Below are 13196 nucleotides of genomic sequence, written 5' to 3'. Positions count from 1 at the left end.
GACATTTGAGTTTGCTGGGAGACCTAGGCGTCAGATCAACCAAGGGGTTGGGCGTAGCCAAAAAGGCATAGCACTAAACTCAAATGAGGGATCTGGGTGAGTCTGCGGGCATAAGCATCAGATGTTCTGGTGATCCTGGGCCAACTCGTGGTCATCGGCACCAGATTACAACAGGGTGACTCAACTCCGATAAGCAAGATCATGGCAGAATTATCATAGGGTTGTTTCATCTCTCTTCATGCCTTCCTTGGGCTAGTCTACCTCATGGGATTTGGGTTTGGCCAGTGGTCAGGCATGGGATTCCTACCAGACATCCGAGTTTGTTGGGAGACTTAGGCACCAGATCAACCAAGGAGTTGAGTCTAGCCCCAAAAGGCATAGCACCGAACTCAAACGAGGGATTTGGGTGAGTTTGCGGACATAGACATCAGATCTTCTAGTGATCCCAGGCCAGCCCATGGTCGTTGACACCAAATTGCCACTAGGCGACTTGACATACGGAAGCGAGCTGATGTTAGAGCTATCAGGTGATCGCTTCACCTCTTTTCTACCTTCTTAGGGCTAGTCTACCTCAGGGAATCTAGGTTTGGCCAGTGGTTCGGAGCGAGATTCCTACCAGACATCTGAGTTTGTCGGGAGACCTAGGTGCCAGATCAACTAAGGAGTTTGGTCTAGTCAAAAAGGCATAGCACCGAACTCAAACGAGAGATCTGGGTGAGTCTGCGGGCATAGGTATCAGATGTTCTGGTGATCCTGGGCAAGATCGTGGTCATCGGCACCAAATTGCCACTAGGCGACTTGACTCTCGGGAGCGAGCTATGCTTGAGCCACCGTACCTGTATCACATTCTATGGCACACAAATAATTCGGGCCCATGGAGATTTTACGTGGTTCGGCTTATAGTTTTACCTACTTCACGAGAATACATGGGGTATATTCTTTTATTTATTGGGGAATTTTATTACAATGAAAAATTAAAGACAATCTCGGCCCCCAGCCGGATTGAGCAATGCTTCTGTGATAGGCTCGGCTCTACATCTCGAGCTTCGTCTCCTTCCCTAGGGTTAATGATAGGTGAAGCTGGGAAGTACCTTTTGAGGTGCACGATGTTCCCAATTTTTCCTATCGTCTCGCCTTGTAGCATCTGTAGTATACACGTATTGGGGCCCAACATCTTCTGTATTTTGTAGGGTCCTTCGCAATTCGGGTTGGGCTTCCCTTTCTTTTCTATTATCTTCCCCTACGTCCAAAATTTTCATTTGGACGATAAACTGTTCTACTCGGTCAAATAATTCAATCGTGGAATCTGGCTCAGAGAAGGCTAAGGATCTTCTAAGCGGGGTGTATGCAGTTCCATTAAGCAGGGCTGACGCTGCCAATCCGACTGGGAGATCCCTTACTTCATGCGTTAAGGCTCTGAATTGCTCGATATATTGCTTTAGGGATTCATTCAGCTTTTGTGATGCCCTACTCTCACTTACGGGTGCCACTCATGAACAATCATCTAAACTGCTCACTTGCTCGGCCATTTGTGTAGGGCGAACTATATTTCAACTCGAAACGCCCTAGGTGGGAACTAGGTTTCGTCATTCCCTTCCCTCAATCCCAGGATCAACTAGCAGATTTGGACTTTAACCATACCACACTTGGCTAATTAAATTCCCTTAAGTTTGCCAAATCATCATTTTTAGTTCTTCATCTTTCTAAGATTTTCACCGGGCTCCATAAAAGTTCAAATTCCAATCAACCCATTGATTTTTACCAATTTCGAGGAAAAACTCATAATTTAAATTTTCAAAAATTTTGGCATTTTCTATAAAAATATCCAAAATTCCCTTATTTTTAAAAATTTCTCCGATGCCCAAAATCAACTAAGAAAAGCTCCAAAATTCTCGATTTTTTTGAAAGTTTTTTAAAAAACTAACCGGCGGGGCCTGCTGGCGTGCCTGGGGCCCTACAATGTGTTGGCCGCTGGCTGGCAGCGCCTGTTGTGCGCCCGAGCGCTGGCCGTGCCTGCCAAACGCCCGCACTCCCGTATGCCTCTGCTCCCGCCCGCCTGCAGCCGTTGTGGCCCCTTGCGGGCCACCTGGTAGCCCTGCTGCTGCCTTCCACCATTTACTTATTTTTTTTTTTCTCTTAAACTTTCTAACCCAAAATTTCCAGAATTCATACACACCATACATACATCAAAATACCCATTTTTTTCCACAAAAAGCTTACACAAAAAAAATACTCATTACAACCACTCATGGTGCTTATTACAACATGAACCAAAATAACAAAAATATGTTTCCAGAAGCCATTCAATAATCTTAGATCTTCATTGTCATGCATCCACACGCTATCCTATATTTGCCTTGATTTTCCCATGCCTTACAACCTATACGTGAGGGTAAAACCTCATGAGCTATTAAACTTAGTAAGGGTGCAATGACAATAAGCATGAACATGAATATAAAATGTGATGCCAATGCATGCAATGCAACAAAGTTAGGGCTTCCACATCCTCACAACCACCTTGATTTGAGGTTTAAACCTACCCTACCCCACACAACCTTATGGCTATAGGTCCTTGAACACAAACAACATGCCAATGCATATATAAAAATTCATGAATCATACTTACAACCTTGATAGCTACCATCCCATAAGGATATCCCTTACCTTTTCAATTTTTTGAAGCCTCAAGAACTTCCTAGTTTCATTTCCAACTCTTCTCCTTAAGAGATCCTTGAAACAAAATACAAATTTTGATCATTGAAGCTTTCTTGAAAACTAGAAAAATAAGGAAACCATTTCTCTTTTACTTGAAACTAACTAAGTTAAGAGCTTACTTCTTGTTCTATCTTTCTTCTTCTTCTCCATTCTTTCTTTCTCTCTTCAAATGGCCAAAGAAGACAAGTCTTCATTACACTTGCCTATTTATAATAGCTCCCCCATCTTTCAAGAACAAATTCTAGCATTTGGATCTTTATGGATTTAAGAGAATAAATCCTAACCCTTCACCAAAAGCACAATCCATGTGCTTCGTAAGAACAAATCTTGGCCATTCACTTTCTTTTAAAGAATACATCTTAGCCATTGAAAGAAACACAACCCATGGCTTTAGTCTTCTTAAATCTCAACCATTAGATTTCATTTACTTTCTAAGAGAAGCTCTCAACCATTGGAACAAGCACAATCCAAATGCTTTGCTAGGATTTAATCCTAGCCTTTCATTTAATTTGGAGATTAAATCTCCACCACTCATCATTTCTCTTGAAATTTCTAAACCCATTTGGCAATCTATGCCAACTTGAAAGATTTTATCTCATCCCTTATATCACTTCCCATTTTCAAGAATAATCCTCCACCATTGGATCATCTTGAATTTCTATTTCCTTTCTCACGTAATTAAATCCCCATATTTTTCAAGGCATTAATGGTGACTAATTACCATTTCTTTTGAATTTTCTTTAATTCACCATAATCACGCCTCTCATTAAATGCTTGAAAGACTAATATCATTTTTTTTTTGCATTTATTTAAATCTCTCAATTATCTTGGCCCACACATTGCCATATGTCACTCTAAGACACCATACTTGGCTTCCAAGATTTAATCTAAGCCACCCATGTGACATCACCACATTAATTCATCAATTTAGGAAAAATTAATTATTTTATCTCATAATTGAATATTTTGTATTTTCTCTATGTTTCATAATTTAATTCTTTTATGGAATTTCACTCCAAATTACTAAAATGCCCTTTTGTGAATTATTAATTCCATTTATCTCCACATAAATACAAAAGTGAAAAATTAATTCACTTCCATACTTAATTCCACCTAGAAATTATTTTCAATTTACCAAATTATCCTTTATTGGACTTCACTATCCAAATTACCAAAATGCCCCTCTTATAGGACACAATTTTTCTCAAAGATCCATCACCTTCTCAAGGGCATTTTTGGAAGTTTCTCACTTCCTTTCCCATTCTCCTAATACCAGTAACACTGGGTGTTACAGCTTCTGTTGCAAGCTCATTAGATATATAACACTCTTCTTCTTCGGGAGATAGACGGATAATGCATTTAGGAATTCTTTTTTCAACTGTTTGAATGATCGTATATATTCTGTTGGCAATTCAGTGAACCACTGCTGAGCCTGTCCTCCCAAGGAGAGTGCGAAAGCCCTGCACCTAGTGACTTCATTCCATCCATGTATACGGCCACTGCGACAAAGTGATGTAGGTGCTTCTCTGGGTCCTCTCTTCCCGAGTATACCGAAAGCTGTGGCAGCTCGAACCCTGGTTGCACTGGTCACTTTTGGAGCTCCTCAGATAGAGGAAACCCCTTCGAATGAGTTTCCTTTAGCACTATCATTACCTACTTCTACTCTAGCACCTATTCTATGAGGTGTTTGACGTCAGATGCCCTTAGTGTTTCCTGTTCTACTTCATTTTTGCAAAGAGATGGGTCATAAGAAACTCTTGAGTAGGTGCTTTCTACTGTCTCTTTATACATGGGAGCTTTCCTTGCCCTCTTGTCATGTTTCTTTCTTGAGTCTGTTATTTCTGGGACTTGGTTATTTAGCCCTAGAGTCCTGATTCTTACCCTTTGTCGTGTGGTCTTTGGAGGATTGTCTTGGGATCTCCGGTGTCCTCCCCCTATATTGGTTTGTCTCCTGTGGGGAATGTGAATGTCCGGCATTAGGTCATGTAGCAAAGTAGTAATTCCCTGTAGTCTTCTCATAATCTTCTCATTGTTCATCCTGAGTTCATCATTCTAGTGTTTCAGCTCTTCAAAATTCTTCTGCAATAGTCTGTGGGTGGAGCTATCCCTGAAGTCACCACGAGGTTTCCATTTGGAGTTGAAGACTGCCCAAAGGAATATCGTTGCTGACTAACGGGCGCTACATGTGGGACTTGTTTCCCTCGCCCTGCCGCATGTCTTCTCAATCCAGTACGTGTACTTCTCCCTATTCTAAATGCTCCATGCCGGCGGTCTGGTTGCCTTCGAGTATAGGAAAGTTCCCTGAACGCACTTCGTTGTCAGGGTGATCTTCTGAAAATTCTGGTACTGTAGGGTGCACTTGACTAGGGCTTCTTGTGGCTCCCGTCCTGGTACGAGCGCTCCTTCGGGTGTGGTTAGGCGGGTTCGCCAAACTGGCTGATCTTGTCCCTCTCGGCATCTTGTGTTAAGATGGGTTTTTTGTTGTGTTTTTTACAGACGACGCCAAATTGTTGTTGCCAAAATACAATAATTAAAATTTATGATGTGGGGTCCACTCGAGCTTGGTGTCGGGTGAAGTTCGGCTGTCGTGAGAGAAGCTGCCTCAAGGAAGTTTGCTGAAAGGATGCCCATCGCAAAGATTTCACCACAAGATCTTTGCCACAAGCTTTTTTACCACAAGCCTTCGCCACAAGGTTTTCGCCGCAAGGATTTAACTTCGCCACAAGGTCTTGCAGCAAGGTTTTTCCTTCGCCGCTAGGTCTCGTTGCAAGATTTTTCCTTCGCCGTTAGGTTTCGCCGCAAGATTGTGCCTTTGTCGCTAGGTCTTGCTACAAGATTGTGCCTTTGCCGCTAGGTCTCGCCGCAAGAATTTGTCTTCGCCACAAGGTTTTAACTCCGCTGCAACGCCTTGCAGCAAGGATATTGTCCTGTTGACACTCGAAAATGGGTTAGAAGGCTCGCGGGAATCCTCGCCCTCAAGGACCCTTCGATGCCTAAGTCAGTACCAAATCCCAATGACTATCCACGAAAACAGTAAAGATGAAACCAAAGTATCTAAATTTTATCGAAATTGAAAGTTATTTTCAATGTCCTGTAGCTAGGTATTTATAGGGAACGATTCTCAAGGATGGATAGTGCTGACACGTGGTGATTACTAAGTGAAACTTAGGTTTCGTCAAGAAAAAGAGGGGGCGCTCGCCACGAGCTGGGCCTTGCGGCCAACCCCTACCTCGTGGCAGCCTGCCTCGAGGCTGGGCCTCGCGGCCAGGCCAACTGTTGCCTTGCGTCATGTTGCCACGAGGTTGGGCCTCGCAGCCAGGCCAGCCCATGCCTCATAGCAGGCTATTGCGAGGCTAGTTCTCACGGCTATCTTCCAACTGCGCATTTGCTTTTTTTTTTTGGAGAAAATTTCATACTTTTCGTCATATCAATTTTTCATGGCACAACAATAAGCTTCACAAAGCTTTATATGGTCTCAAGCAAGCCCCATGGACTAGGTTTCACAAACTAACGTCAGCTTTAACTACTTGGGAATTAAAATCCATCATTTGTGATACTTCTCTGTTTATGAAGAAGTATTCCGAGCAAGTCATCTATTTGTTGGTATGTGTGCATGATATTTTAATTACTGGCTCTGATTTATCTTCTATTCACACCAACTCATTACAGATTTGAATGTTCAGTTTGCTCTAAAATGTCGTCTTGGCTCTGTTAATTACTTAACATCCCGGGATTGGAAGCATATAGAGACTACTGGTCTTTATTTGTTGCAATCCAAATATATTATCCATCTTCTTCTTGAGACAGGAATGGAATACTCAAAGCCTGTTTTACTACTCCATTTAGTAGCAGTCCCAGCTTACTTCTCATAGCGGTGTACCTTCCTCTGATCCTTAGCAATGGAATGGCTCTATGACAGGCATCACAATGCCGTTTACAACTAACATCCAATTATCTTTTTGCCAGAGATGCTAAATATATTTGGGCTTTTATCTCCGATACATTGTGGCGGATGCAATGGTCGCCGTCTAGTCTCAAAAGTTTGTAAAATTTTGTAAAGATGCATTTGGATAACATCTTTTGGCCCTTTTATCATTTATTTGAAATTTGAAATTTCACATTCATTATTTAGATACATTAATGTTTGTATTTGGGTGGGTTCAAATCCACCATGGATCTGAACCCCAAAATAGAAGAATTTGAAATGCTTGAACAATATTTCAAATGATGAAATTTATTCTATCCAAACTCTTACCTAAAAGAAATTCCAATAGATTTAAAAGAGTTACAAAACATGTTTCTACATCTCATCTTTTATAAATGATACAAATACGGATACATGTCTTCCATACAGATGGGGCTGAAGAAAACACACACACATGCATATATTCTAGATCACAGTGAATGCTTCTAAATGATTAGAATCAAGAAGCAAAGCCTTCAAGCTGCCCTGCTCCACCTGAACGGGTGCCCCCGCAGCCCACCCTGCTTCTATCTTTACTACTACATCTCTCAAAGTACCACACAACAAAATCAAACCAGATTTCCAAGAGACAATAAATTCACATCTCACAGCCATACATCTTCTGGCTTCAGCAGCCCTAAGGAACAGTAAAATCTGAATTTTGTTACCTGCTACTCTGGTAATGAAGCTCGCACATTGGCACCTTTATGCATAAATATTAGCTGTTCATTCGTTCTTTGCCAAGTCAGAAGCAAAAAAAAAAGGTACAAATCCACAGGATGAATTCAGCACAGTGAAATTTGTATCTTTTGACAAGTTTAATTTTGTGGGATATCCTAAATGAGAACTGTCTACTGAATGTATAGATAGACCATAAATCCACCACACTTTGGACGGATAATAATGATGGAAGGAAAAGAAACACCTAATCATCAGAACACCACACTAGCAAGACACTGTCTTTTTGCATAATTTCTCATCACTACCACCGAAAGCTTTAATAATCTCGCTAGGTGGAGTCAACTAATAGATAATAATTATCCAGTCTTCTCTATGACTATATGAGACCATTACATTTATTGCCATGCCTAAGAATTTTCTATCATGTTTTATTCAATCTTTTTCTAAATTTTTTGCTACAAACTTCTTCAATCCACTCCCTTCACAAGTGCATTATTTGGTCTTTTTTTCATATTAGCAAACCATCTTAATTGTGGCTTGCACAACTTATTTTCGGTAAGCACCACACCAACTTTCTTATAAATAATCTCATTTCTAATTCTGACTTTTCTTTTATGGTTGCATATTCATTGTAACATTCTCATCTCAATTGGGAGTGAGTTCACAGAAAAATAAGATGTTAAGATCAGTATAGAAAGGGGAGGGAGGTATGATTCACTTATAAACATTTTGAAGTAAAACCTGATAAATTTTCTAAGCATGAAAGAGTCTTTAGCGCAATTTTTTTTTTTCCTTTTAAAGAAGTTTTAAAAGGTTGACAAAGACAGTACATGACTACAGAAAATAATGTCACAAGAAAATGTATTGAGTCTGAAAATGTCAATGATGAGAATGCATGACCACAAAATATAAATTGTCAACAAAAAGCATATGAGAAAGAGATTGTTTATGCAGATAAACTTTTCAGCTTGTCGACTCCCCTAATTTCTTAACCGTAAAAGACAGATGAGAACAGAAAGCACTTCTTAATACTCACCTCTAAAGGAATTTTAAACCCACTAGACCATAGTTCTGGAACCCTCCCCTTGGATGGCAAAAACTTGTTTGCTTGGTGGGTAAGAACCTATTCCCTGCTTCATCTGTGGAGGTTTCAAGACCACAATCATGGCACAATGATTCCACATCCGATACCTAAACAACACACAATCATTATTGTATATGTTGGTCTTTATAAATTGCATATAAAAGACCAAAGCAATTGACCTTCATCATCAAGAGTTTGGATAAGTCTGACAGTGGATAAGGATGAAGCTTGTAACCTCCATAATTCACACAGGACACCGCAAATGCCCGAATCTTTTATATGCAAATAAACAAGCAAGGACATAGGTTGAGTCAGTTATATTTTTCCTTAGAAAGTGCAGAATTATGAATCAAACTAGTCATTGTCAAGCATACTAGAAGCTCTTACAGTTGTCAAAGAAAGAAGAAAAACATAAATACTGAATCAGTTGTACTTTTCTGTAGCAAGCAGATAACCACAAACAACCTTCATCAATCATTATAATGTGACTTAAGGAAGAAAAGCTCAATTAGTGAATGAATTTTTGGGAGACTCTATATTAGAAATAAGATGCAAGTTGATGTGGAGATGTCTATCCTGGGAAGCAGAAAAAAATTAGAATATAGGTGCTGCCATCCATTGATCAAACACAAGAAGACTGTCAACTGATCATTCATTTGCTGCATTAAACAACAAACTAATCAGGAGACTTAAATGGCCAACTTAGATAAATTATCAAATTTGACCATAGTTGAAGTCCTAATATGACACAGGGTTCATCATGGAGCAAATGTTGCTTCATTTGCAAACTTCTAGAACAAATTAAGACATCAAAGTTAGCACAACAAATATACCTACGTCATGATACTCCCACACAAAAAAATATAAAAGGTTTGGTGAATTTCCCTTTTCTTTATATTATTTTAATTCTCTTTCACGTTACTCCACCTAGTGGGACTAAGGCTTGGTTTCTTATTGTTGTCCACATGAATACACCATCTCATCCATTCCAGATGTTAAATGGCTTTCGCTAGTTAGTAGAGAGAAACTGCCCAGAGAGAGAGAGAGGGAGGGATGAAGTTCTGAATAGAAAAAAATTCAATATTTGTGGAGTCGCTAAAACTTAACATATGCTTTTTTTCACCAGAACAGAAACCATTTCCTTGGCAATCAGGATCAGTCTTCAATAAATGAAAGAAATGCATCAGAGAGAGTGGAATGGTGGTTGGGGGCCATTGAGAAGAACCTCGTTAATGAATGGTTCAACAATGCAATACTGAAGAGAGGATGCTTCAGCGGCTGTAGTATAGATGAAGCGCTTGTAATTGCCCAAATGATAGAACCTGTTTGAAATATTAACAAATAGAAACAAGTATAAAAAAAAAACACACTTTAGGGAAGTCCAAATGTAGCACGGTTATGGAAAAGATAAAATGAAAATTTTCACCTTTATGTCACACGCTCAACACAGTTAGGCAAGCAGTCCTAGATTAATAACATTATCCAGTAACTCCAAAATTACCTTAAAACTCTTCTGGCAAAGCACATTTCCTTAGATTTCATGATGGGAGAAGACACAAGACGAAACCACAGCGACAGTGATTCTCCCTGCCATGATGGAGTTATATTGAGTTCGTTCAAGATCCTGCCAAAACTGAAATAAACATGGACTGGCAGACTCAATCACAGAAATGAAGAGAGAACTGGACCATTGGTTTTCTGTCAGAACCAAGATGAAGCAGCACATGAAGTGAACGAAATTCTGCTTCATTCTCATAAATGGGCTGGGAATTCCTGTTTGCTTCATAGAGATCATATAGAGACGTCAGAGCCTTTGTAAGCTGCTCCAGGTTGAGGTGATACATTGAAGAAATATTCGGATCTCCACTGCACCTTCGAAGCTTGTGATGGGATCTAACATGAAATTCAACCTGTACAGTGCACCATGTTGTGAATCTATTGTCTGCAGCTGAAGTAGAAAAGGAACAGGAAAAAAACAATATGAAAGGCATTATGTGGGTAAATGTTCAAATATGATATGATATAAAAAATAGTGTACATAAGTAGCCTCTGGAGCAGACACAACAATAATTTGAACAACTTTTAACACAACATGACTGGGAAAGGACAAGGTGCCTGATGACAGTTTCTTTCCATGTAAACTTAAATTAGTGAAGTAGATGATTCCACCAGACATGAGAATCTATGATTGTGGTTCCCACTTATGGTATGTGGCTCCCATATCTAAAAATTTTGAGCTGTTCTAAAAGAACAGAACACTTGTGAGGATGAAGAAGAAAGAGAATGTTTAGAAGACAAGAACCGTTCCTTGTGAAACATCAATGATATCCACTTCCACAGAAAAAAGTCATCACCCCAATCTTTTTGATGCCCAATATCACAATCGGACCACTCCCCCAACAGATTGTTGGGACCTTAGTTTTAACCAGGCCCTCTCCTGGTGCTGAGTATGCCTTGCCCTGAGTGCACCTACGGGAACCACCCCATAAGCATGGCCTAGAAAGACGTGGAAACTAGCGAGGTTCTTCTAAAGAGAAACTCTGGAATCACTCCATTAGGAACTAAGAGGATTAGATAGAATCACTACAAATGAGGGATGGGAGGGCTTTATATAGCCAACCACTTCTTGAACCAACAGCTGAGATCTAAACAAGGCTTACAAAGCAAGACCCTTCACATGCCTGACTCTTCATTGCGAAAGGAGTCTAGAGAATGCTAGAGTACTCTAGAATGTTCGAAAGAAGTCCAGAAATGCCTGCCATGCAGCTCTCCCAGTTGTGTGCCTGCATGGCATTTAGCGTCAGCAAATTCATTGTCACAAAAAGATTACTTATCAAAGATGCTTTTTCTTCCACGTGTCCTGAATCCAAATCATACCAGCTTCCAAATTTTTCCCCTTTAGTCATTAAACTCTAAAACACATTCTTTGACAAGGTTATGTGTGGGAACGAAGGTGCAAACTTGTGAAACAGTTAAATTATACCAGAACATATTCTCACCATAACCAACCATAGGCAATGTTCTCTGTGCATGACCTTTTTATAATAAGATAAGTAAACGATGCCAGCATTGGACCTTCAAATGCACATGCTAGTTCTAAGAAAGTAGATTTTAGAAGGACCAGGCTGTCAGGAGGGTACACTGAAGACAGATCTAGTATTACAAGAATTACTTGCACAGAAAGTTGGCCTTCAAAAATACAAATTTCCATACCAACTTATGTGTTGTACTCCTTCCAAATAGATATTACAAAATGATGAAAAAAAGCGTTATCACAGCACAACCAGTGGGGGGATGCCAGTAAATTTTCAATGAAGTGACATTATGATCTGGGAAGTCTGCTAATTTTTTTCTTGGAAGAATAAAGCAGAAACCTGTCCTATAACAGAAAATTTTTTTTAGTGAAACTTATCAGGGAGAAAACTTGGATGACTATCGCTTCTTCTATAGAGAAATAATGATATGGATGTAAAAGAGCTAAAATGTTTCAAAAAGAAATAATGAAGCACCATAACTATTACCATTTTCTCAAACATCTGAACTACTTGATAGCTGCCAATCCTTTGCATGCTAAGATCCTGTCTTATGGACCTTGTCCTATCAAACATGAAGTCATGAACCACTTCAAAAGGATGTTCATCAGAATCCAACAAGCTCAAAAGGTAGTTTAAAGTATCTTGCAGAATGGGTAGAGGCCGTATATCTGAAGCTTGCACATGCTTTGTGGATATTGTTCTGCAAAACTAGTGAGAGAAATGAGGGGTGAACAGCATTCTACACCAATTATAGATACTTCACAGCATTACAAATATCATAAGGGAAAAGGAAACAGATCTCTAAGGCCCTGATCAGTTTCAGAAAACATTTTCTTGTTTCCAACTCCAATTTTATAACTAAAGCTGTCTGTTAGGACTCCCATTAAACAAATGTATCAGAGGAGAAAGAAGGAGGGGAAAAGGGGTGGGGGGGGGGGGGGGGGGGGGGGGGGGCAACCAAGTAAAATGACCCAAGGCTAAAAAAAGTCACAAGTTAGTTAGAAGAGAATATTCTAGCATGTGGCTGGAACGAGTGGGAGGAGTAAGTATATAAGGGAGAAGAGAAGGAGAGAGGTGTGGAAAATTCTATTAGAGAAGTTGTGGGAGAGAGAGGCCCTCTCGAATAGGCCTATTTGGTTTTTCTTTCATTGTTTTTGCTACATCCATTGTTGAAGCTACTGTAAGTGAGGAATTCCTACTGTTTTTGAGTGAAAGCTCAATCAATTTTTGAGAAGAGTTCTATCATTTGGTAGCGCTGATTCATGGGGATATCCGTTTCTGAGAGAGTGGGCGAGTTAGAGGGGAGGTTGGAGAATTATCAACAGTAGATAGAAGGACGAATGGAGGGATTGCAAGTCGGGTTGGATTCTATGAGGAATGAATTCCAAAAGGTGCATAACATAGAGAAGAACATGACGATGATGCTGGACCAATTCAACTTATTGATAGAGAAGTGGGAGTCGCGGGAGAAGGATAGGAAGGGGAAACGAGGAGAGGACAATGTACCCATGGGTTCTTCTTTTACCATGGACGAGACACCGAGGGTGAGAGAACGGACCAGAGACGAAGGCGATGTGACCGAAGGCTTCGGAAGGCTGGAGACTAGGGGCCGGCGTTTGGAGATGCCCCTACTTGAGGGAGACAACCTTGATGGGTGGGTCTTTAGGGCGGAGCATTACTTCGCTGTGAATCGTTTGGCTGACCCAGAGAAACTGGA

At 40.3% G+C, this 13196-nt stretch overlaps 1 protein-coding gene across 2 annotated transcripts in view; it reads right to left on the bottom strand.

Moving 5' to 3' along the window:
* Window positions 1-7012: 7012 nt before the first annotated feature.
* The window catches only part of LOC127788446 (SAC3 family protein C), a 43878-nt gene continuing 37694 nt past the window's right edge, over window positions 7013-13196 (bottom strand). Inside the window, exons 3-9 of one of the 2 annotated variants that reach the window (XM_052316706.1) lie at window positions 11966-12187; window positions 10133-10354; window positions 9946-10031; window positions 9670-9766; window positions 8624-8716; window positions 8397-8551; window positions 7013-7401 (exon numbers count right to left, since the gene is read on the bottom strand). In XM_052316706.1, the coding sequence (XP_052172666.1) occupies window positions 8399-8551; window positions 8624-8716; window positions 9670-9766; window positions 9946-10031; window positions 10133-10354; window positions 11966-12187 (873 nt within the window). In that variant the 3' untranslated portion in view covers window positions 7013-7401; window positions 8397-8398. The remainder of the gene's footprint in view (window positions 7402-8396; window positions 8552-8623; window positions 8717-9669; window positions 9767-9945; window positions 10032-10132; window positions 10355-11965; window positions 12188-13196) is intronic. The other variant, XM_052316707.1, reaches the window with a different exon arrangement.

Source organism: Diospyros lotus, chromosome 13, assembly GCF_014633365.1.
Source record: "Diospyros lotus cultivar Yz01 chromosome 13, ASM1463336v1, whole genome shotgun sequence".
NCBI classification, from domain to species: domain Eukaryota; kingdom Viridiplantae; phylum Streptophyta; class Magnoliopsida; order Ericales; family Ebenaceae; genus Diospyros; species Diospyros lotus.
Note: the sequence above shows the minus strand (reverse complement) of the source record. Positions and strands in the feature narration are given on the sequence as shown.